The sequence below is a fragment of the Acinonyx jubatus genome, chromosome C1 (genome assembly GCF_027475565.1).
Source record: "Acinonyx jubatus isolate Ajub_Pintada_27869175 chromosome C1, VMU_Ajub_asm_v1.0, whole genome shotgun sequence".
Taxonomy (NCBI): domain Eukaryota; kingdom Metazoa; phylum Chordata; class Mammalia; order Carnivora; family Felidae; genus Acinonyx; species Acinonyx jubatus.
The window spans coordinates 93,592,709-93,616,074 of NC_069381.1; the positions used below are offsets into that span (position 1 = coordinate 93,592,709).

General features: G+C 40.1%; 1 protein-coding gene across 1 annotated transcript; it reads left to right on the forward strand.

Annotated features, from left to right (window-relative positions):
• The first annotated feature begins 80 nt into the window (after positions 1-80).
• ATP5PB (ATP synthase peripheral stalk-membrane subunit b) lies at positions 81-15,059 on the forward strand. Its single transcript, XM_015066156.3, has 7 exons — positions 81-213; positions 490-526; positions 4,454-4,599; positions 6,744-6,907; positions 7,457-7,582; positions 12,875-13,054; positions 14,362-15,059. The coding sequence occupies exons 1-7, from the start codon at positions 174-176 to the stop codon at positions 14,437-14,439; spliced, it is 771 nt and encodes a 256-aa protein (XP_014921642.1). The 5' UTR covers positions 81-173; the 3' UTR covers positions 14,440-15,059.
• Positions 15,060-23,366: the final 8,307 nt, after the last annotated feature.

Here is a 23,366-nt window from a genome sequence, read left to right on the forward strand (position 1 = left end):
CCGCGTTCCGTGCCTCGTATCGCGAGAAAAAAATCCGAGGCCAGTTAATGGTCAGAGGACGCAACGTTGTGTTCTCGCGAGACTTGTGAGCGACCATCTTGCTCCCGCCCCTGACAGTGTCTCTTGCCCGGGTCACTAGGACGCGGAGAGTGCTGCGTGGACCCTCGCTGACTATGCTGTCCCGGGTGGTGCTTTCTGCGGCCGCTGCAGCGGGTGAGCCGTCTAGACCCTAGTCCGGGCTATCAGGATGATTGCAAAGGAATGCGTCTAGGATTCCATGGGAGGGGTGGGAGGAAATGGGGTGTAGAAAGGCGCAAGACTTGGGCCTGAATGAGAAATGAATTACGTCTCTCGTAAGGGGAGCGTGGGAGTCCCGGGGGACAGGAAAGAGGAGTCCATGGTCTTAGTGGGCAGGCCTCGCGGGGACCGAGGGAGGGGCAGACGAGATTTCACCTTGACCTTGCTGACCTGCGCCTTGTTTCTGTGTAGCCCCCCGTCTGAAGAACGCAGCCTTCCTCGGTCCAGGGTAAGTAGGAGAAGTGTAATACTGCCTTTCGTCCTTGTTTTATCACCTCGTTTCATTTCTCTGTAACCCCCTTTTAGCTTTAGGCCTGAAGTTACCCTCTTTAGGTAATTTTGAAAAGCTTAAAGCCTCATTCAAACATTTGTGTTGTTCTAACCGCCTGGAACATTGTGTCATCTAACGGCAAAGATTAATAGGCTAAGCGATGTGTTCTAACTAAGCTGGAAACTGGTGTTTGGTGTCTTCTAAGCCCCGCCCCTTTCCCTTCTGACCTTCAGCTAGAGGTAGCTGTCACAGTCCACAGCCGGAATCGGAGTTGATAGATTGCATACCCAAAAACGAGTTCTGTTAAATAAAAGAAGAATGTTGTTTTCAGTCTCTCCCAGATTCCAACTTTTACTACCAAATCTTAAGAGTCAGAGAAATCATTCGTTCAGTAAATGTCTTCCTACCTACATAACCAAAGATAGAAAAATGAGGAAGGCTAACTAACTTGGTTTTGTGGAGCTCAGTCTTCTAGAGAAGGCAGTGGTAGAGAGTAATGGTTTAGAGCAAAGACTCTAAAGCTAGAACATGATACACCTGGTTCCTCCACTTGTAATGCTGTGTGACTGCAGTTTCCTCATCTGCAAAATGGAGATAATAGTACATTGTGGGTTATGAGAACTAAGAGACTTGGTTCCTGTGAAACTCTAAGAACAGTGCTTGATACATAGTATGTGATTAGTGTTACCGTCTGTCACTCATGTTTCATAAAACATGTCAGTTTTCTTTGGAATTTCTTTTTGCTTCCCGACTTAGTCCTAAATCTTGCCAGATTTGATAGCTATTTGTGCCTTGAAAAAATGGCTTTAATCCATCTGTCATTTTTGCGTGTGCAATAAAGTGAGGCTATAATTGCTTCTAGCTTATCAGAAAAAAAAAAGATTCCATATGGACAAGTTAACAAGTAATTGTAAAAGAAGTCATAAATAAAATAACTGTATATAAGATATAGGGAACATCCTTGATTTCTCCTTCCACATTCCATATTTAATTCATTCAACAAGGCCCTTCCTCCAGATTTTATCTGGACTCTTGTTTTTTTCACTACCACTGCTACTGAAGTATGAACGACTGTCAACTTTCACCTGGTCTATTTCAGTAGTCTCTTAACTAGTCTTGTTGCATCTCCGTTCTTGTCCTGTTACAACCTGTTCTCACAGTAGCCTTAAGGATTACATGACCCCCACCCCTCCCCCCAGTCCCAACAAAACCCTCCAGAGCTCCCCATCCCACTGAAATAAAATTCAGAGTTACCATAACGCAGAAGATCCAACATGAATTGATCTCATCCTCCCTCTCGATTTATCTCTTTATATTCTCTTTTTAGCACACTCTCCAGCCATGCTGGCCTTCTCGCTGTTCCTTTGAAAATTGCCAAGCTTACTGTTGCCTCGGGTCTTTGTACTTGTTCTCTCTTTTCCCCAGGTCATTGACTCAAGTGTCGTCTGACCTCCTACCAAAAAAGCCTTTTGCACTGCATTGCTCCTTAGCTCCTTACCTTACCCCACCCCATTTTTCTTCATAGACTTTCAGTGCCTGAAATTGTATGTGGACCTACACACTCATACGTTCCACAACCCCACTAGAATGTGAAGGCTGGGACCTTGTCTGCTCATTGCTGTACTGCCAACACCTGACATAAGGATGACTGAATGTGAGATTGGGGAGGCCTTTATAAAGGATATGCTTGAAATGTTGTGAAGGCTGCTTGGGCTTGGCAGCCGTTTAGTGAAAGACATACCAGGCAGAAGGAGCAGCATGAGGCATGTTTTTGGTTTTTTTGTTTGTTTTTGAGAGCTCTGAGTAGTTCCATATGGCTAGAGGGTAGGAGAATGAAGGAAGATGATATAAAATCTGACAGGTGCTGAATCGTGTATGCTATATTAAGGAGTTTGTTTTCTGTAGGCAGGAGAGCCTATTGAAGAGTTTTAAAGTCAAATTTGCATTTTAAAAACATTGGCAGTAGCGGGGAGGAGCTAAGTTTAAGAGGTATATTTGTCGAGAAGCAGGGAGACCAGGTTTGGGATTGTTAACTGGTTTAGGCCAGAGATAATGAGGGGTTGAACTAAGGCAGTTGGGGAGAGAATTTGAGTTGGTCTGAAGCAAGTTTTATAGTTTAAACAAGCAAGTTTAAATAGTTCAAGAACTTGTTGAAGCAACTTCTATAGTTCAAGATTTAAACCACTGATTTAAATCTGGTTCTCGTCCTGGAGTAGTATTGCTCTCCAGGGGACATTTTGGCAATGTCTGAAGACATTTTTGGTTGTCACCACTGGGTGGGAGAGGGGATGCTAATTGGCATCTTGTGTATAAAGGCCTTGGGGGTACTGCTAATCACTCTACAGTGCACAGAACAGCCTTCCACAGCAACAAAAAAATTGACAATAGTCCAGAAAGTCAGTAGTGGTGAGGTTGAGAAACCTCATTTAAATGAAAGAATCTTGAGCATGATTCTCAGATTTCAAAAGTTGGTGGGCTAGCCAAGACATTGAGAGGAGAAATATTCAAAAGACAAGCAGCAAACCAGCATCAATGAAATAGTATAAACGCCTACATTGCAAAGGGATAGAGGCAGAGCAGGGGGGTGGGGGACAAAAACATGTTGCGGATTTGAAGGAGACGGAGCTGACAGCATATATAAAAAGACTAGAGGATTTTATTTCATCAGAATTTTAATGAGATACCAATATACTGTAACTTCTAAAAATGCAACCTTGAGCTGTTGGAATATGAGCATAGTTTACAAACCCATGGTAATAGTACAGTGATTTAAGCCCAGTAATGGCATTTGCAGGTCTTCCATGTATATTTGGAGAACGAAGAATTGATCAAGCTGTATTTAGAGTATTATGTTCAGTTCTGTATACCTCCTTTTAGTAAATTAAACCAGACAGCTCCTTGTGGGGGACAGTTAGGATTGTGAGAGAACTGAAGATGTTTAACCCAGATGCACGAGCGTTATGTGTGTTACATAGAAAAATAACATTAGAACTAATGGATAGAGGTCTCGAGTTTGTACACAGCAGTTCAGCTTAAAGACCAACATAATCTGTCCGACACTGAAAAGGCCTGTTTCACACCATGATTAGTTAGCACACCATCACAGAGCATATTCAGAAGGGCCAAAGTCCTTGCCATCAAGGTGCTCTCAACACAGTGGACCTGTACTGTAATAGCTAATCGCTTACATAGAACTTTACCGTATGCTTAGCACCATTCTAAGACTTTACATAAAATCCTCACAGCAACCCTATAAAAGCATGTTCTTTATTCCCACTTTACGGAGAGAAATCTGATTACAGAAGCTTAATCTTGCTCAAAGTCTAGTGGCACGTCTAGGATTTAAACCCAGATAATCTGGCTGCAGGGTCTATGTTATGTTTTCAGTTCCAGTAATAGACATACAAAGTGCTAGACAGATGACCTTTAAGACCTACAGAAGGGCTTCTGGTTTGGGTGGATAGTTACATAAAACTTCCAGTCAGGGTACCTGGGTGCCTCAGTCAGTTAAGCATCTTAACTTTGGCTCGGGTCATGATCTCGTGGTTCATCAGTTGGAGCCATATGTCAGGCTCACTGCTGTCAGCGCAGAGCCCACTTCAGAGCCTCGGTCTCTCTCTCTCTCTGCCCCTACCCCACTTGCATGCTCTCTCTCTCAAAAATAAACAAACATTTTAAAAAACAAAACAAATCTTTTAGTCATTCACCTTTGTCACACAGCTAATTATTGAACCCTCCCTTTCCTGTTCCTGGTCTGTTCCCTTTCCATTATGACAGTGGGAAACCGCCTCTGTCCTCATCCCCATTCATTGTTTCTACTAATTGTGTGTACATTGTGTTCTTTTTAAAGAATAGGCTTTAAATTTGTATAATTGCTACCCGAAGGGTATTGCAGGCAACAAGGATCTTTCACACAGGGCAGCCAAGCCTTGCCCCTGTACCACCTCTTCCTGAATATGGAGGAAAAGTTCGTTTTGGGCTGATCCCCGAGGAGTTCTTCCAGTTCCTTTATCCCAAAACTGGCGTAACAGGTGAGCATTTGCCCAGTGTTCGATAGTATGTTTACTTGGTATGGTTTATGTGTACCTAGGATTTTAGTGGCCTCTTACCTCTTCCATATATACCCCAGAAATGAAGTCAAAAGTAAATTGTGGAAGTGATTCAATGTAACACTTTTGATTTGGTTGCTCTAACTTGTCTTTGGAGTAAATGTGTTAGGGATTTTAACTTGATTTTATAGCGTTGTGCCATTTGTTGATACACCACATTTATTAAATGGCTGCCCTATGCAGGGCATTCTTCTAGGCATACAGGGGCAAACTAAGGTGCCTGCCATCATGGAACACGTGTTCTGTTACAGGACAGACAGTAAAGAAATGAGTAGTTGTATAAGGTATTGTCAGTTAGTGGAAGAACTATGGATTGAAATAAAGCTAGGTAAGATCATAGAGATTATTAAATTGTATATATAAGAATTAAAACAGAAATTGGGCCATATTAGGTTTTTCCCTTTTAAAAAGGCATAAACTATTCTGAGATCTTACATTTTTATAATGCAGTATTCTTTCACTTACGTTATTTAATCCTTAACAACAGTCCTGTAAGAACTTTTTATTTCACAGAAGAACTAGCAAATAAAGAATTTGCTGACATTTATTCTGTCTTTAGTGACTGAGTTGGACTTACACCCAGGGTCTCCAATTCAGTGTTTACTTTTACTTTTTTACTTTTACTGCAGTGCCTTTCTTGCTACAACTACTGGTGTGACTGTGGAACATAGGAAACCAAAGTTTTTTGGGTTTTTTTGTTTGTTTTGTTTTAACCCTCCAGGGAGTGGCCTAAAATAGCATTTCTGTACCTGAATTTGCAAGAAACATTAGGGTCCTCAGATCCCCATAGGTGATAAAAAACATTACATAGGAATAGGCTTTTTTGCAAATTCATACTTCAAATTTTTGATTTGCACTCAGGGCACCTGGGTAGCTCAGTTGGTTGAGCATCCAGCTTCAGCTCATTTCATAATCTCATAGTTCATGAGTTCAAGCTGAACATTGGGCTCACTGCTGTCAGCGCAGAGCCCGCTTAAGATCCTCTGTCCCCTTCTCTCTGCCCCTCCCCCACTTGTGCGCTCTCAAAAATAAGAAAAACATAAAATAAAATTTCTGATTCACAGTCAGATTTAAAGTTTGTATACTGGAGTGGCATCTGAGTGCTTCAGTCAGTTAAGCGTCTAACTCTTGATTTCTGCTGAGGTTATGATCTCACTGTTTCTAGGAGCTCCCTGCTGACAGTGAAGAACCTGCTTGGGATTCTGTCTCCCTCTTTTTCTGTCCCACGTGGGCATGCATGCACACTGTCTCTCAAATAAACTTAAATAAAATTTATATATTGGAGGCAAATTTTTTTTAGAAAAGGAACTGTTGAAAGTTTTTTCAGGAAAATGGATAAAATACATTTTAGACTATAACCCTTTTATTTTCATAATACATCCTAACATTCTTTGGTACTAGTGTTGCTCAGAAAAACTGTAAAATGCTGCCCTAAAGCCTGCTTTGTCCTTGTCTCGCATGTTTTGAGGCATAGCAGAAGATCCTAAAGAGACCTACATCATGCTTTTGTGTCCTTTCAGAACTCATGTCCTGGTTAAAGAAAAAGATAGCTATGTTTGTAGCATTGCAGTTAGGTGCTGTAAGAATTGAGAATCCTGCGATTTATTTAATTCATTCTTTTACATACATACAGCTTTTATATTGGGTTCTTTTTGCTTATTTCCAGTGTCTGTTTCCTATTCAATATAAAGAAATAGTATATTTTGCTGCACAAATTACTTCTGGAAGTAACCTGACGTTTAGGTTTGTTAAGCAGTTGTGCTAGGCACTTTACATACATTTCTCAGTTTCATCCACCCTGTGAAGAAGGTACCATTCCCATTTTAAAGATGAGGAAACTAAATTCAGAGATTATTAATATTTCTTACGTGTTATAGAGTCAGATTTCCTGGAGTCCACATCCTTATTCTTTCAACTCTACCATATGGCTCCTCAGGGCAGGGTCATCTTTAAATCCAGTTATCTTAAATCATTATATAATACCTTCAACTAATAAAATGCAGAGGTTTTTGTCTTCCCTTTCAGATACAGTATATCCATCATAAAATAACTTTTCTTTCTTTTAGGACCCTATGTGCTTGGAACTGGGCTTATCTTATATTTTCTGTCCAAAGAAATATATGTGATCACGGCAGAGACCTTTACTGCCATATCAACAATAGGATTGCTTATCTATATAATTAAAAAATATGGTGCCTCTGTTGGAGAATTTGCTGATAAACTCAATGAGGTAAGAATCATAAACCTTATTTCTCAATTTAGATTGTGCTGAAAGCATCAGTGCTGGGCGCCTGGGTGGCTCAGTCGGTTAAGCATCCAACTTTGGCTCAGGTCATGTTCTCACAGTTCATGACTTCAAACCCTGCGTCAGGCTCTGTGCTTGCTCTCTCTTTCTCTCTCTCAAAAATAAATAAACATTAAAAAAAATTGAAAGCATCAGTGCCATCAAGTGATGTTTCTGATGTTAATGTTAATTAACAAGAAGTGAATTTAATTATAATGAGGAAAATTGTGTTAATGCTAGTTACTAATTTGAGATAAATTTTTTTAAATCTACCAAACTTTCTCCAGTTTTCCCAGTTTTGTTCATTCAACAGGATGTTGTGTAACTATTGTGGGCAATTATTTTTAAGGATTTGTGCATTTTTTCCTGTGTCTGTATGTCTCTTTGTGGGTGTTTTCACAAATGAAGAATATAACTTTGAAGAAGCATGAAATGAAGTTACTCTTGTTATCCTTTATGCTTTCGTTGATCTTTGTTGTAAAATTATAATTGCAGCAAAAAATTGCCCAACTAGAAGAGGTGAAACAGGCTTCCATCAAGCAGATCCAGGATGCAATTGATATGGAGAAGTCCCAGCAAGCACTGGTTCAAAAGCGCCATTACCTTTTTGATGTCCAGAGGGTAGGTTTCAGAACCTCCTAAGGAGAATAGTTACTCGTTTGTGTGCATTTAAAACAAAAATTAGAATCTCTTATGAGGAATGGTTGAATATGTTGAACATATTTTATTAAGAAAAGAGATTTGGGTGGGGGTTGGCAATTACAGCTATTTAGATATTCAATATCTGTCAAATGGGTAAATAATTAGCATTACTACTCTAAAATTAAAAGTTATAAAAGAACATATTTTGGATCCACACAGAAGGAAAGTAGTTATTAAATTATAGCTGGCTAAAAAATGGTATTCATTCCCTAAGGCCATAGGGAAAATACATGCTCTGTGTTTCATATATGCTTGCTGTGAGGAAATCTGATACCTTACATTCCAGTTTACAAAGCAAATTCAGAAAACAGTGGAACTTTTTTACTACGGTCAAGGCATCATTAGATGCTAAACTGCTTAGTTTCTAGAACATTTTTGGAACACATTCAAGTATTTTTGTTTTAACAATCATATTGTTATCTCCTCTGAGCCCAGTGCTTTATGCCTGATATTTACAGTGACATGGCCTTATATTGATATTTTATATTACAGAAGCATGTATGAAATGAAAAATGAGATACAGGTATCTAAAATATTAAGGATGTAGGCCAGTATTTCTTAGTGTGGTCTCCACATGTATCAGTCGTCTCTGGTGCAGGTTTTTGGACCCAGTCAAAGACTGGAAGCAGAAGTTATGTTTTTAAAAACTGATTCATAAGGATTCTCAAGCACGTAAATGTTTAAAAACCTCAGAAAACTTTAAAACCTTTCTATACATAATTTGGATTTCAACCAGAGAATGAAATAAAATCTGACTTTTGAAGATACAGCTTTTTCATAAGACTCAAATAGGTAGTCACTACATTTCTGTTTATGAAATACTTAATAGCTCCTGATCGTCAAGGCAAGTGTTGGGAATAAAAGAAAGTCTGCCTTCATGGAGTCTGCTTTCTAGCCAGGGGTTGAGAGAATGATAGAAAAACAGTAATTGAGCAGATGGGAATGCCAACTGGTAATAAGTGAGATGTAGAACAATTAACTAGGTAGGAAAGGAATAGAGTTAAAAGGAACTAATTAGAGGAAAAGAGATTTACAAGGGGGGAGTTATTTTTATCAGGCAGTCTAGAAAGATCTCTAATGTGATACTTGAACAGTGACCTGAAGAAGTGATACTTGAACAGAGACCTGAAGAACAGAGACTGAAGAAGCTATGTGGACTTCTGGGAAAATAGCGTTGCAGCAGAGGGAAGAAAAATCACAAGGGCCTACACCTGGAAACTTGTTTGGTGTAGTCCAGGAAGAGTGAGGACGCCAGTGTAGCTGAAGAGAAATGAGTGAGGAGGAGAAAATGTAGCAAAGTAGATAGTGGTCAGGGGCTGGATCAGGTAAAGTTTTGTAGGCTTCTCTATGGACTTTGTCCTCTGAATGAGAAAGTCATTGAAGCTTTTAAGTTGAGGAGTAATACAATCCCACTTTTGTTGAAGTGTCACTCTGATTGCTTTGTTGGCAAATAGCCTTCAGTCTTGTAACACTGGTTTGAAATGCCTACAAGTTAGCCAAGTACAGTTGTTAGGTACAGACCATTGGATGTAGGAGTCTGGAATTTATGGGGAGGATTCTAGGCTGGAGATTGGGGAGGTCATGAGCTGACAGATGGTACTTAAAATTACAAGACTAGAACGTGATGAAAAGAAAAAAACAAAAAACAGGTGAAAACAAGGACAGTGTCAATCTGTAGTCATTCTAGTTATGGTGAGGAAATAAAGGGCCTAAGAATTTGCTGTACATTTAGCAACATGGAGGTTCTTGGTAACCTTGGTAAGGGCTATTTTAGTAAAGTGATTGGAGTAGGTTGAAGAAAAAGTGGAAAGAAGAAAGTGGAGTCAGTAAGGACAACTGTCAAAAATGTCAAGGAGTTTTACTGTAATAGTGAGCAGAGAAATTAGCAGCTAGGAGGGGAGGATGTAGGAATCGAGATTTTTAAAAGATGGAAAGTATGATTACATGTTAGTGTCTGATAGAATTTAGGAGAGAGAGAAAAACTGATGCAAGAAAAGGGGGGAGAGGTTTGCTGGAGTGATGTCCTTTAGTAGGCCAGAGGGCTTGGGACATAGCGTGCAGGGGGATGGGCTGCATCCACGGTTCGGCCGCAGTTACAGAAAGGAAGGCAAGTACACGAGTATGGATTCAGGTGTACTAGGTTATGTGGTGGTAGAAGTTTGTGGAAGTTCTCTTACTGCTCCCCTTTTCTCAGTGAAGCAGGATGAAGGTCATTTGCTGAGAGTGAAGGTAGTTAAGGAGGTACCAGAGATTAGGAGAAAGAAGGCCAGGAAGATGAATGGACTAAAGAAATGTACTTAGAGGTATTAAGGGCCTACTTGAGATTAATGTCTCTGTGTAACAGGCAGATCTGTAAGGATTCACACTACAGACTAAAAGATAACAATGTCCCTGTCACTGTTGTTGATTTGATCTTAATCTAGAGGTAGTAGGTGGTATTAGAGAAGAGAAAGGAATAAAAGATCTGTAATTTAGCAGAGGCAGTTACCATAATTTAAAGCTTACCTAATTATATACCTAGAAAACCTAAGAGAATCAACGTAACTCTTTTAATAACGAAATTCGGAGCGCCTGGGTGGCATAGTCAGTTAAGCATCCTACTTTTTGATCTTGACTCAGGTCACAATCTTACAGTTTGTGAGTTCGACTCCTACATCGGGCTCTGCGCTGATGGTGTGGAGCCTGCTTGGGATTCTGTCTCTCCTCTCTGCCCCTCCCCTGCTTGTGCATGTGCTCTTTCTCTCAAAATAAATAAATAAATGTTAAAAATTTTTAATGATCAAATTCAGTCAGCTGTTCGGGTGCAACGTTACTAAGAAACGAAATCAGTGCCCTCCGTATCCAAATAGCAGTCAGTTAGAAAATACAGTGGAAGAAGATAAACCATCTAGGAAGCGATGCATCGAGTACACCTCGCTATAAAAGTACAAACTTTTTACTTCAAAAAATAGAAAATGCTTATGTGGTTTAAGGTTCTAAGAACCTTGTTCTTAGATTGGAAGACTCAATATTATAAAGAGATACACTCTCCCTGCTTTAATCTCTAAATTTAACACATTCTTATAAGGAAAATACTGATAACCTGAGGGTAGGGGATGTTGGGGCTTGGACAAATTAATTATTAATAGAAGCAGAATACCCAGGAATATTTTGGAAAAGAGAAGTAGTGAGAACCTATCCTGCCAAATATGAAAACCCATTATAAGATTATAAGAAACTATACGTAGTATGTGCATTGCATGAAAAGAAGGTCAGGGTGGTGCCACGGAAGAGAAGGTCTAAACGCTAAGGCAATTTAGACGTGCCAGTTTCATCATAGAGGGGAGAGAATTGGGCCCCTGTGTAGACATGAGGTTGGCTTCCTACCTTTTGCTTTCTACTAAAATAAATTTCAAATGAATTAAAGGTCTTTCTAAGGAATGAAACCATAAAAGTGGAAAAAGAGAACGTGAAAAAAAATACAATTCCTTTGGAGTTGGCAAAGCCTTTCTAATAAAGATAACAAAATCAGGATCTTCTGTGTGGTGACAGATGTTAACTACACTTACTCTGGTGACCATTTCACAATGAATGCAAAATACTGAATTTATGTTATATACTTGAAATTACACTTCAGTTTATAAAAATTAAATTATACCTCAGTTTAAAAAAAATCCATGGATAAAAAAGATGTATATATACACAATGGAATACTATTCGGCCATAAAAAAAAGAATGCAATCTTGCCATTTGCAACGACGTGGATAGAGTTGATAGTAGTATGCTAAGTGAAATAAGTCAGAGAAAGACAGCCTGTATGATTTCACTTGTGGGATTTAAGAAACAAAACAAATGAGCAAAGGGGGAAAAGAGCAAGAGAGAGACAACAAGAAATAGACACTTAACTGTAGAAAACAAACTGGTGGTTACTGGAGAGGAGGGGGCAGGGGGTTGGGTGAAATAGGTGATGGGGATTAAGGAGGGCACTTGTGATGAGCACCGGATAATGTGCGGAAGTGTTGAATCCCTGTATTGTACACCTGAAACTAATATGCTGCATATTTATTGGAATTTAAATAAAAACTTGAAAGAGAATAAAAATAGAAAAACTGCAAAACTCCAGAAATTATAAGAGGAAAAGTTGTTCAATTGATCTCATAAAAATTTTACATGTACAAATTAGCATAAACAAAGTTAAATGACCAGCTGGGAAGACTGTGTGTGTTCCATGTGACACAAAAGGGTAGTTACCTTAGGGGAGACCAATATCCCAGTAGAAAACTAGGCATAGGACATGGACCATTGATAAGTGAGTACATGTAAATGGTTCCTAAATATGTAAATTTTCTCCTTAGATAATGACAGAGTTCATTTTTTCTGCTTATGAGAATAGCATGAGGTAAAAGGTTTTCTAAACATCATTGGTCAGGGTTTGTGTTGCCAGTAGGAGAATGAAGTAGTACAAGTTTCTATGGAATTTGACAGTGTTGATCAGTTTAAGAGCATGGGCTTTAGAGCCTGGCTCCTTGTATTCAGATCTTGGCTTCACAGTTTATTAGCTCTGTAACCTTGGAAAAGTTCCTTAGCTTCTGCCTCAGTTTGTTTACCATAAAATGGATATAGTAATAGTAACTGTCCCATGGTGTGATGATAAGACTTCATTGAATTGACACACAGTGTTTAGAACATAGTAGGTATTCAACAGATGTTATTATTACAATAGAGACTGACACACAAGTGCAGACATACGCAGCAGATGCAGCAATATTTGTAGTAGAAAAAAACGGGAAGCAGTCTAATCTATTAATAGAGCTTAGTTAATTAAACTGCATTATGGAACCACCAGTATGGTAGAATTCAATGTAACTTAAAATTGAGGTGGATCTACGTGTCATAATTAGTAAAATGGATGTGTGGGTGTGTGCGCGTGCGTGCGCCTGCCTTTACCTGTATTTTGTTTATTGAATGTTTCTGGGAGGAAATACAGGATATACAGGAAGATGGTGGCCTGTGGGGGGACTGGAGGAAACTTACTGTATATACTTTCAAACATACTTTTACTGTAAATATGCTATTAGAATTTTTTTTATCACATGTGTCTCTTACTCATATTAAATAAAATAATTTTGTGTAAAGTACAAGAAAGTGGTGGGGTGTTCTGACTGGCAGAATCCACAGAGTGGAAATGATCCTTATGCAAACAGTTTTCATCAATTCTTAATTTTGCCTCAGAATAACATTGCTATGGCACTGGAACTTACTTACCGGGAACGGCTGCATAGAGTATACAAGGAGGTAAAGAATCGCCTGGACTATCACATCTCTGTGCAGAACATGATGCGTCGAAAGGAACAAGAGCACATGATAAACTGGGTGGAGAAGCATGTGGTGCAGAGCATCTCTGCACAGCAGGTACATGATGTTCTGAAACTTCTGGAGCTGTATTCATTTCTGATGAGCCTCTGCTGATGCGCTGTTAGGCTAGGAATTGCTGGTGGGGAGTCTTTTTTTTTTTTTTTTTTTTAACGTTTATTTATTTTTGAGACAGAGAGAGACAGAGCATGAGTGGGGGAGGGTCAGAGAGAGAGAGAGAGAGAGAGAGAGAAAGAGGGAGACACAGAATCTGAAACAGGCTCCAGGCTCTGCACTGTCAGCACAGAGCCCGACGCAGGGCTTGAACTCACGGACTGTGAGATCATGACCTGAGCCGAAGTTAGACGCTTAACCCACTGAGCCACCTAGGCGCCCCGCTGGTGGGGAGTCTTTAGGCTCCAGACGATGGGGTCACCCTGTTTTGTTTCTCTGGGTAGTGGTAACTTGGAGGATGCTGCCCACCTGCCTTGGTGGCTTTCCTCTTCACTCAGAACTTGGTATCAGAGAATCTCTCAGTATCAGAGACAGCGGGAGGTAGTTGGCACGGCTTGTGGCAGACTTGTATTCAGGTTCCATCATTTGGGAAACAACCAACAGATTTCATTTTTCTGTACAGCAGACTGAATAAAGCTATTTCTGAGTTCCTTCCATTTCCTCATTCCATGATCTCTACTCCATTTCCTCTTCCTTGCCACTTAAATCACTGGTCATGAATGGAAAAGAAATGTTTTTATTATTTACCTAAATTTGATTTCCTTTTTAAAGTTTATATTCTTTTTTTTTTTTTTTTTTACTTGATTTCTTCTTTCCCAAATATATAGTATATGTAGGCATTTCTAGTCATTTTCTGTATAACACTCAAGGACTAGAAAAACAGGGTGTATCAACATTTAATGATTTTTTTCTCAATAAATTGTCTTGTGTAAAAGTAACACGTTTATTTAAGAAACAGGGAAAACAAAAAATACAGAAAAGAGACAAAATTATTCTCATTTTTAACATTTCTGTGTTACTAATGTTAGGTTGGTAGTTTTCAAGCAACTGTTAGCTGTGTAACATCGGTGACACGTGGTTACAGGAATGTCTGGCTTCAATTTCTATGTAGGTTTCACTCATAAAAGCTGTGAGCCAGGTGATTTTAACTAGTTTCTGGGATTTGCTTTAAATAAATTGTATCTCCCCTATGTCACATAAAGAATTCCTAGTCTATCATATCAAGCCAGTAATCCATCTTGAGATTCTGTAGGAGCCTCAAGATCTTGTAGGAGGTATCCTTTAGAATTAGAATGTTTATACCCTTCCGTGATTTGGAGATGTCTAAACAAATTGCTCTTTCTTTATCACAGGAAAAGGAGACAATTGCCAAGTGCATTGCAGATCTGAAGCTCCTTGCAAAGAAGGCTCAAGCACAGCCAGTTTTGTAAATGCATCTATCTCTGTGGAGACAGCTAGAAGCAGTTGACCAAGGAGACTCATCGATGTGGCATAGTCTTTCTGTATTGCTGTCTACTGAAGTTACACTTAACCTTTCCCAAAAGTGAAGTTTGAATTTCACATGAGAATGAAAACAGCCTGTTGGCCAGTGAGATGTTTTTCATCCTTCTTGCTCTGTATTTTGAGTTGTTCCATGATCACTTTTGAATAAGCAGTTTGCTTTTAATAAAATTTGTTGCCTGACTAAAGATTACCAAGTTAGAGTTTAAATTTGTAATTAATTCTACCATCTTGCATTAAAGTGACAGTTGAGACTAGGTTTTTCAAGTTGTGTAATATTCTAAAATACTTCAACATTTGTCATATGGGTAAAAATCAAACATGTCATTGAACTGATAATTTAGTGTAAGCTATTCCTGGCCAACTGACAGGCTATTGGAAATTTAAAGCTTTTTTAGTATTCTTAAAATAATTAAAGGAAATCTTGTGTATCAAGTCACATTATTGACTTTGTTATTTTAGTAATATGTCTACAGAAAATATGGACCCAATGTGTCATAAAATTATTCTAAAGAATCCAGCAAATAAATTTAAAAAATCTTCCCTTCTATAGGTTTGTCTGCTTTTAATTCTCCCATACTTGTATAAGGATGTCCTTGTACACAGGACAGCTTACATAATAGGAAATATTTGAAAATATGTACCATATGGATAATTGCTATTTTCATTGACTTCTTAGGATTTTAATTTATGAAACAATAGATATCAGTTCAGTATTTATTGATGGATAATATATTCACTTACTATATAAATTAGATTGATACCCTTATTGTTACTTAAAGAGATTTTGCTAGGGTCAACAGAGGTGTTTCAAATTATTCATTTAGCAAAGGATTTATAAGAACCTAGTTGGTGCTAAGCGCCATCCTGTACTGATAATACAGAGAGAAAATCCCCTATCAAAAAGTTAAAAAATCTTTGGAAAGGCAGTAAGAATATGTGAACAATAGAGCCTTTAGCACAGGTACTTTGAGAGTATAATGACAAGTACCATTTTAGATAATCTCACTAGCCTCATTGTTTTTCTTGTATATAACTATCAGCATTCAGAGAAGCAGAACTAGGATATATGTTTGTAAGGAATTTGACTGCTGTTGTGGGAGCTGGTTAAGCTGGTCTCTGAAAGTCTTTTTTTACCTTGGTTTCTGATGCAGGAGCTTGAAGTCCACAGAGCGGGCAGTAAAGAAGGCAAGGTGGATGTAAAGTGGGAGACACAGGAACAAGTAGAAATCGCAAGCACAGACTGAAACCCTTGTCCATTTTTATTACCTCTGACTTTGATGGTATGATTTCCTCAAAAAGCCCGGGTCCTTTTTCACACATACCTTGTCCAAAGGTTAGAAAAGCTGAAGGGTGATGCGGGAAAGGTGGGGAAGGCCCAGCTGCAGCTGCTGAGCCACAGATCAGCAACATGTACGAGCCACTGGACAGTTGCTGCTTCACACCTGCCCTCTGAAATTGCTCAAGAATCAAATGCCTCACTCTAAGCAAAACATTCAGGGAAGAGAATTCTGGAAAGTAGTTCAGCCTAACCCACTTGACACATTAAGAACCACCACAATAACTATCCTGTTAATAAATGTTACCCTGAATAAAGAAAGCAAAAACTCCTCTAATCCCAGGAAGTTCAATGAACCCCCAATAAAACATGGAGACAGCATGGGGCGCCTGGATGGCTCAGTCAGTTAAGCATCCGACTTCGGCTCAGGTCATGATCTCACACTGCAAGTTCAAGCCCCGTGTCGGGCTCTGTGCTGACAGCTCAGAGCCTGGAGCCTGCTTCAGATTCTGTGTCTCCCTCTCTCTGACCCTCCCCCATTCATGCTCTGTCTCTCTCTGTCTCAAAAACAAACATTTTTAAAAAATTAAAAACAAAAAAACATGGAGACAGCAGAAAGGTGACAAGTCAGAAAAGAAAGGCTGAGCTGGCATTTGAAAGAGGAAGTTGGCCAGAAGAGTGAGGGATTCAAGTCCAGAAGGAAGGAGCAGCATTCATGATTGTAGAGAAGCTAATGTAACAGAGCAGCATTCTTAAAACTGAAGAACTTGAATTAACTATGAAAAGGAGTTGTATTAGAATTCTTAATGCTGTGCTTAGAAGTTGGATTTTGTTCCAAGGAGAGGGAAGCCAGTGAAAGGTTTTAAGCAGAGGAATGCTAACTTTCATTTCAGAAAAGTCACTATCAACAGTAGAGGACAGTTTGGAGAGGCAAAGCTAGTTCGGCTGCTGGAACGTTCTAGCGAAAAGACATTGAAGACTTTTAAGACCTTGGCAGTGTGGACGGAAAGGAATTGAGAAACACTAAAGGTAACAGTGGGATTGAGTGTAGAGAATATGGAAGACGGGAAAAACGTGAGTCACAGCTTTCTTGCTTGAAAGAAGTGAAAGGGAGATATTCTCACTGTGACTTGGAATACAGGATAAACTGTGATTCAGGGAAGAATAAGGCTCAGTGTAGAGCCATGAAAGAACATCGGTGTTTGAGAAATAGTAGATAAGGAGGATTCTGCCAAAGAAAGAATAGCCACTTACTGGAGGAAAACCAGGAGACAATAGAATAAAATCAGGACGGTGGCGAGTTCTGTGTCAGAAGAGCCACTTTTTCAGGGAGATTAAGAGGACTTCACACCCATCAGAGTTCATCACTTGGAAGTCTCTGGTGGCCCTGTCTAGAGTAGTTTTGATTGAATGGTGGGGACAGAAGATCGCAGCGGTGGTAAAGGACTGAAAGGCAGTGAGGAAATGGACCTTCATGGAATAATTTCCAGAACGCTACTCACCCTCCCTCATATTGTCTACATGCCCAATGAACAACTTAAAGGCATCTCAAACTGAAGTCAAAAATAGATCTCTCAGTCTCTGCCCACAGCCTGCCCTTCCCTCAGATAATGGCACTACCATTCACCCAAGCTGCTCAGGCCAAAAACTGGGAGTCAATCTTAAGTTCCACTCACTTTCCCTATCCAGTCCATCAGCAAGTCTTGTTACCGCTACTCCCAAACTTCTCTCAGATCTGGCCACTCCTCCCGCTGTTTAATCCAAGCTGCCGCTTCGGCTACTACACTTCGGGCTACTACAATTCTCTGTTGCCACACTTGCACCTCTTAACAAGCCTCCGTAGCCAAAGTGAGCTTTATCAAATAAGTCTAAACCCATCACTCCCCTGCATAAAACTGTAATGCCCCATCACACTTAAGTAGAATCTAGTCCTCACCATTATTTACAAGATACTGTATGATCTGATCCCCAGCAGCCTCTCGGACCTCATCTACCACTCCTTGTTCATTCTGCTTTGGCTACCCTTTCTTTGCTGTTCCTCAGACGTCTAAACCTGTCCAGTTTGCAGTGTTGGCACAAACTTAGAGCTTCCCAGACAGGTTACCACGAATGGCAAATATGCCAGGAGATACTGCTCTCCTTAATACATGGAGCAGCCGGGCTGTTCGAGGCCTCGGCCAATGATTTCAGGCTGAGAACAGCATCTGGGTTTCTCACAGGGCCACCTGATCTGAGCAGAGTCTGAAAACATGCCCCATAGTCCCCAGAACCAGAGAGCCAGATGAGTGACGTCCTGCACTCAGCAACACTGAAACATTGCCAAGACAGTGCTCTGCCAACCTAGACCTTAGCCATAGCCAGTTATAGGAGCACATGCTGCTTCTCTTGGGCAAGAGGCCACGGATGGAGGAATTTATTTACCTGTGCCCCAGGAGTGTGGTGTCACGGCCCAAAGTGAAGCCAGCCAGGAAAGAGAGGAGGTGATAAGCTGAACAGGGTTCCTGGAGGTAAAACTCCACAGACTACAGCTCCAGATCTCCACCTTCAAATTACCAGACATTAATTTCTATGTGGTAGATGTGGTTTAGTACTTGCAAACTGGCCGCGTGGTGATTGGCTGTGCAGTCTGCAAGTTAGAGTAGGGTGATTATTTTTTAAATACGTGATATGAAAAAGTCCAGTTGAACTTGAAGTATTTTTGTGTTAGCAAAAGAAATAGATTACAATGTCAGTGAGAAAAGGGAACTGTTGTTAGATTCTTTACTTTTGTTATAAATGTGATAATGACCATAAGAAAATTTATTATCAACGATAACTAATAATAATCTGAAGACCATTCCAGTCAAGTCAGTCACCCTAATTCAGTGGTTATTCTTAGCAACACGCATGGTGAGATAACCAGAAATGTTTCCTGATGGGACTAAATATAAACTAGACAATGTCACCTGCGATGTTAATCTAGCTAAAAATATTTAACTTGAATCTATCAAGGCTTAAGATATAAATTCCAGTTCCAGGAAATGAAGGAGATAGAGGAACAAGATAAATGACACTAAAGGAACTAATTAAATTAAGGATTGTTTTTCTATATATTAGGTCTTGTGTTTTCCCTTAAATTTTTTTTGATGTTCTCTATTAGGGTCCTATACCTCTTTTATAACACTTATTTTAAATGCTATCTGTCCTTTATTAGTATTATAAAATGTACCTTGCTTAAATTTTCTGTTTGCTGTTGAAGCACGAAGTACAATTAAGATGTGGACTCCTGGAGCTTTGTTGTTGGGATTCAAATACAATTAAACTGCAAAATCTTGAAACTTTGGCTTCCACTAGTGGTAGACAAGGTAATTCAGACCAACTGTCTGACTGAAGAAATTTTTAACATCTGAGCGAAACATAAAACCTATCTTAGGGGTACAAAAGCACCACAAGATAATGAGAAATCGTCAGGCCAAGAACCGAGAGATGGTGGAAATTCAGAGAGGTGAGTGTAGCCCTCGGGACCACTTCTGCCCTGGAAGCATTTGCCAATCTGGAGATAGCCAAGAGACTACGCTATGCTTCTGGTGGCTTCACCGGCCTCTGGTAGCTTGAGGAATGAAAGACGGAGCCCAGGACCCATCGAGGATGAAACGCAAGTAAACATCACCACTGCCCACCATCACCACATACTGTGCACACAGTCAGCTGTGCTCAGAGCACAGGTGAAGCCAGAAAACACCAGTCCTTACACTTGACAATGCCTTGCTGTGAGTGGACCCACTCAGTGAACTCAGCCCTGAACTCGGATTAAGGTGATCCCAGATTGCCGATGCCCCCAGGTCTCTGGCCAAAAAAAACCATGAAACCTCGTTTGGAGGAAGAAAACATGATCCTAGTCTTCTCTTTCTTCTGCAAATGATTTTTCAAACCCAATTTTAGAGGAAGAGGTAATCAGATAATTAGAAGGTAAGATACCGTAAGCCAGGACTAAACAAGCCATAAGCTAATTATGCTTATTGTAGTGAAGGAGATAAAAGTCAGTCCGAAAATGTTGACAGAGGGGTGCTTGGCTGGCTCACTCAGTAGAGCATCTGACTCTTGATCTCAGGGTTGTGAGTTCAAGTCCCACGTTGGGTGTGGCGCCTACTTAAAAAAAAAGTGGACAGAGAACGAGACACTCTCTTAAACAAGTTTTGAAACATATAAATTCTAGAACTGAAAAAATATACAGAAATTAGTTCAATTGGCCATTTTGTATAGCAGATTAGAAAGGAACAATTATGAACTGGAAATAACTTAAAAGAGAACATCCAGAATGAAGAAGAGAGACAAAAAGATGAAAAACACAAAAGGGAGAGTAGGAGAGAAGATACAATAAGGTCTAAATATGCGGTTGGAGTCCCAAAAGAAAATGAGAGAAAACAAGGCAGAAGGAATATTTAAAGAGCTTATGGCCAGAAGATCGTGAAAGGAAATGATCAGTGTGTGGGGGGAAAGTACCTAACTAGAATTCTATAGCAGCAAAAATATCTTCTTTTAAGAATGAAAGAGAAAGATTTCAAGAGAACTAAAAATGAGTTAGCAACCAGTAAGTATCACTTCATTAAAAGACTAAAAGCTATTCTTAAGACAAGGAAAATGATCCCATAGAACATGCCAGAAACACAAGGGAAAAGGAAGAAAAACATAGCTGTTAGATATGTGAGTAAACCTAAATGAATATTATAAATATAAAACCTTTGGAGATTAAAATATTTTTATCTAGAAATAGACAAATTCGGGGGTGCCCTAGTGGCTCAATGGTTTGCATCCCACTCTTGATTTAGGCTCTCAAGTTATGACCTCACAGTGGCAAGACTGAGCCCTGTGTCAGGCTCCTCGCTGGGCATGAAGACTGAGATTTTCTCCCTCCCTCTGCCTCTGCCCCTCTACTCGTGTGCATGCTCTCTCTCTCTCTCAAAAAAAAAAAGTATATATATATATACATTCATATATATATATATATATGGAGAGAGAGAGATTCATAATTACATCAGTAACTAAAGAATTAGGAAGCAGTTAGGATATAGAGTCTGAACAAACACAAACTAGACTTAATAGAGGTACAGAACACCACTCCCAATAACCGCAGGCTGTACAATTTTTCTCAAGTACATACGAAATAGTATGTAAGACTTGACCATATAATATGCATGATGCATGTCTCAACAGATTTTAAAGGATTGAAATCGTGCCCAGTATTTTTGCTGACCACAGAAAAATTATGCTTACAAGTTGTTAACAAAAAGATAAGGAGATCTACATATATTTTGAAATTAAGAAACACTTTTCTAAATAATCCATGCATCAAAGAAATCAGAAAGGAAATTAAAGAGTATTGTAAAATGAATGATAGAAGATATAGAACCGCAGAGTGCAAAATCTGGCCCAAAACTTGCTGAAGTTGGGTTTGCAGTTAGAGGATCCTCAAAGAAGTTTTGTTTTGTTTTTCTCTTTGCCCTCCTCTTGCCCAGAGCCAAGATTGGAATAAGCCAGCGTTGTAGGCAGGATTCTACACTGCGGCACAGTGTCCGCCCCCTGGTGTTACCCTGGGTGAAATCCCTTCCCCTGAGCGCAGATGGAATCTGTGCCTTGGATCTAATCAATATAATATAGCGAAGATGGTGGGGTGCCTTCCCTTGATTGGGTTACTTTATGGGGCCAAAGGTGATGAGAAGTCACTCCCGCTGCTACATTACGCTGTGTAAGACCATCCCAGCAGCCTAGTAAGACTCTCCTGCTGGCCTTAAAGAAGCAGGAGATTGTGTTTTGAACTACCTATGAACAGGGCCAAGGGCAGAGAACTGCAGACAGCTTCTAGGACCCGAGGGCGGACTCCAACAGAGAGCCAGTGACAAGCTGGGGCCCCCTGGGTCTTACAGCCAAAAGGAAACAAATTTCAAAGTGGATCTTCCCCCCAGCCAAGCCTCTGATGAAACCAAGACCCCAGCCAATACTTGAACTGCACCCTGGTGAGAGGCTGAAGCAGAGAACCCTGTCAAGCTGTACCCAAGCCTGTAACCCACAGATCCTGTGAGATAATAAATGTGCACTCTCTTAAGCCTCTAATTGTGTGACCATTTGTTATGCTGCTGTTGAAAGCTGGTACAAGGATCCCTACCATTTCCATCTGTGGCATGACTTTTCCTCATTTACCCACTGTGGGTCCCCTTTCAGAGGGTCCGATGCAAATTCCCACCTTTGTGCAGGCTTTAGAGTTGGTTTCCAGATCTTATGCACATGGCATTTCAACCCTAGCTCTGGCTCAACAAAGATTACCAGCTATTCCCCAAACAAACACCAGCTCCAGCTCTCACCCAGCGGGCTTCCTTTCTACCTTTCAGGATTTCCAACATCTAGTTCAGCCATGCATTTTTAAATGATGGTGTTTAAAATGTTTTATCCAGCACTTATTGGTGTTCTTTAACAAGAGGATCTCTTTAAAGATCCAATCTGCTCTATGTCCTGGGATTTCTGTTCAACTGTGCAACCCACTGAAGTCTTATTTCCCGCCACTGCCAACCCTAAGCTACATTCACAGAAGAGATCATGATCTCTTAATTTCCTAATCCAATCCACTCTTTCCAGCCCTCATGTTACTGCACCTCCCTCTCAGCAGCATCTGGCACTGTTGGCCACAGTTTTCCTGCTTCCCTTCCTTCCTTCCTTCCTTCCTTCCTTCCTTCCTTCCTTCCTTCCTTCCTTCCTTTCCTCCCTGGCTTCTAATAGCACATGTGAGATAAGAACTATCCCAAAATCTCCATGTCTTTTGCCCATTTCTTCACTGGATTATTTGGTTTTTGGGTGTTGAGTTTGATAAATTCTTTATAGATTTTGGATACTAACCCTTTATCTGATATGTCATTCGCAAATATCTTCTCCCATTCCGTCAATTGCCTTTTAGTTTTGCTGATTGTTTCCTTCACTGTGCAGAAGTTTTTTATTTTGATGAGGTCCCAATAGTTCATTTTTCTTTTGTTGCCCTTGCCTCCGGAGACGTGTTGAGTAAGTTGCTGCGGCCAAGGTCGAAGAGGTTTTTTCCTGCTTTCTCCTCGAGGATTTTGATGGCTTCCTGTCTTACATTTAGGTCTTCCATCCATTTTGAGTTTATTTTTGTGTATGATGTAAGAAAGTGGACCAGGTTCATTCTTCTGCATGTCGCTGTGCAGTTTTCCCAGCACCACTTGCTGAAGAGACTGTCTTTATTCCATTGGATATTCTTTCTTGTTTTGTCAAAGATTAGTTGGCCATACGTTTGTGGGTGCATTTCTGGGTTCTCTATTCTGTTCCATTGACCTGAGTGTCTGTTCTTGTGCCAGGACCATACTGTCTTGATGATTACAGCTTTGTAATAGAGCTTGAAGTCCGTATCCCAAAATTTCCATAGTGTCAATATGGAAAAGCTTATTTTTTTGCTCCTAAAGAATCTACCGCAGGTCCAAGCGACCCTCCAGAGAAACTGCCCTCCATATGATGACATAGTGATCCAGCTTTAGAGCTTTCAGCCTTACCTTCTCACCACAAAATCTCCACGATCACCCTGCAGGAGAAGGGGTC

Bases quoted from the DNA above. Each gene is read 5' to 3' on its own strand.
- ATP5PB (XM_015066156.3), top strand. From the start codon at position 174: ATGCTGTCCCGGGTGGTGCTTTCTGCGGCCGCTGCAGCGG. The intron at 4,600-6,743 runs GTGAGCATTTGC...TCTTTCTTTTAG, and splicing joins TCCCAAAACTGGCGTAACAG to GACCCTATGTGCTTGGAACT. The intron at 13,055-14,361 runs GTACATGATGTT...TCTTTATCACAG, and splicing joins AGAGCATCTCTGCACAGCAG to GAAAAGGAGACAATTGCCAA.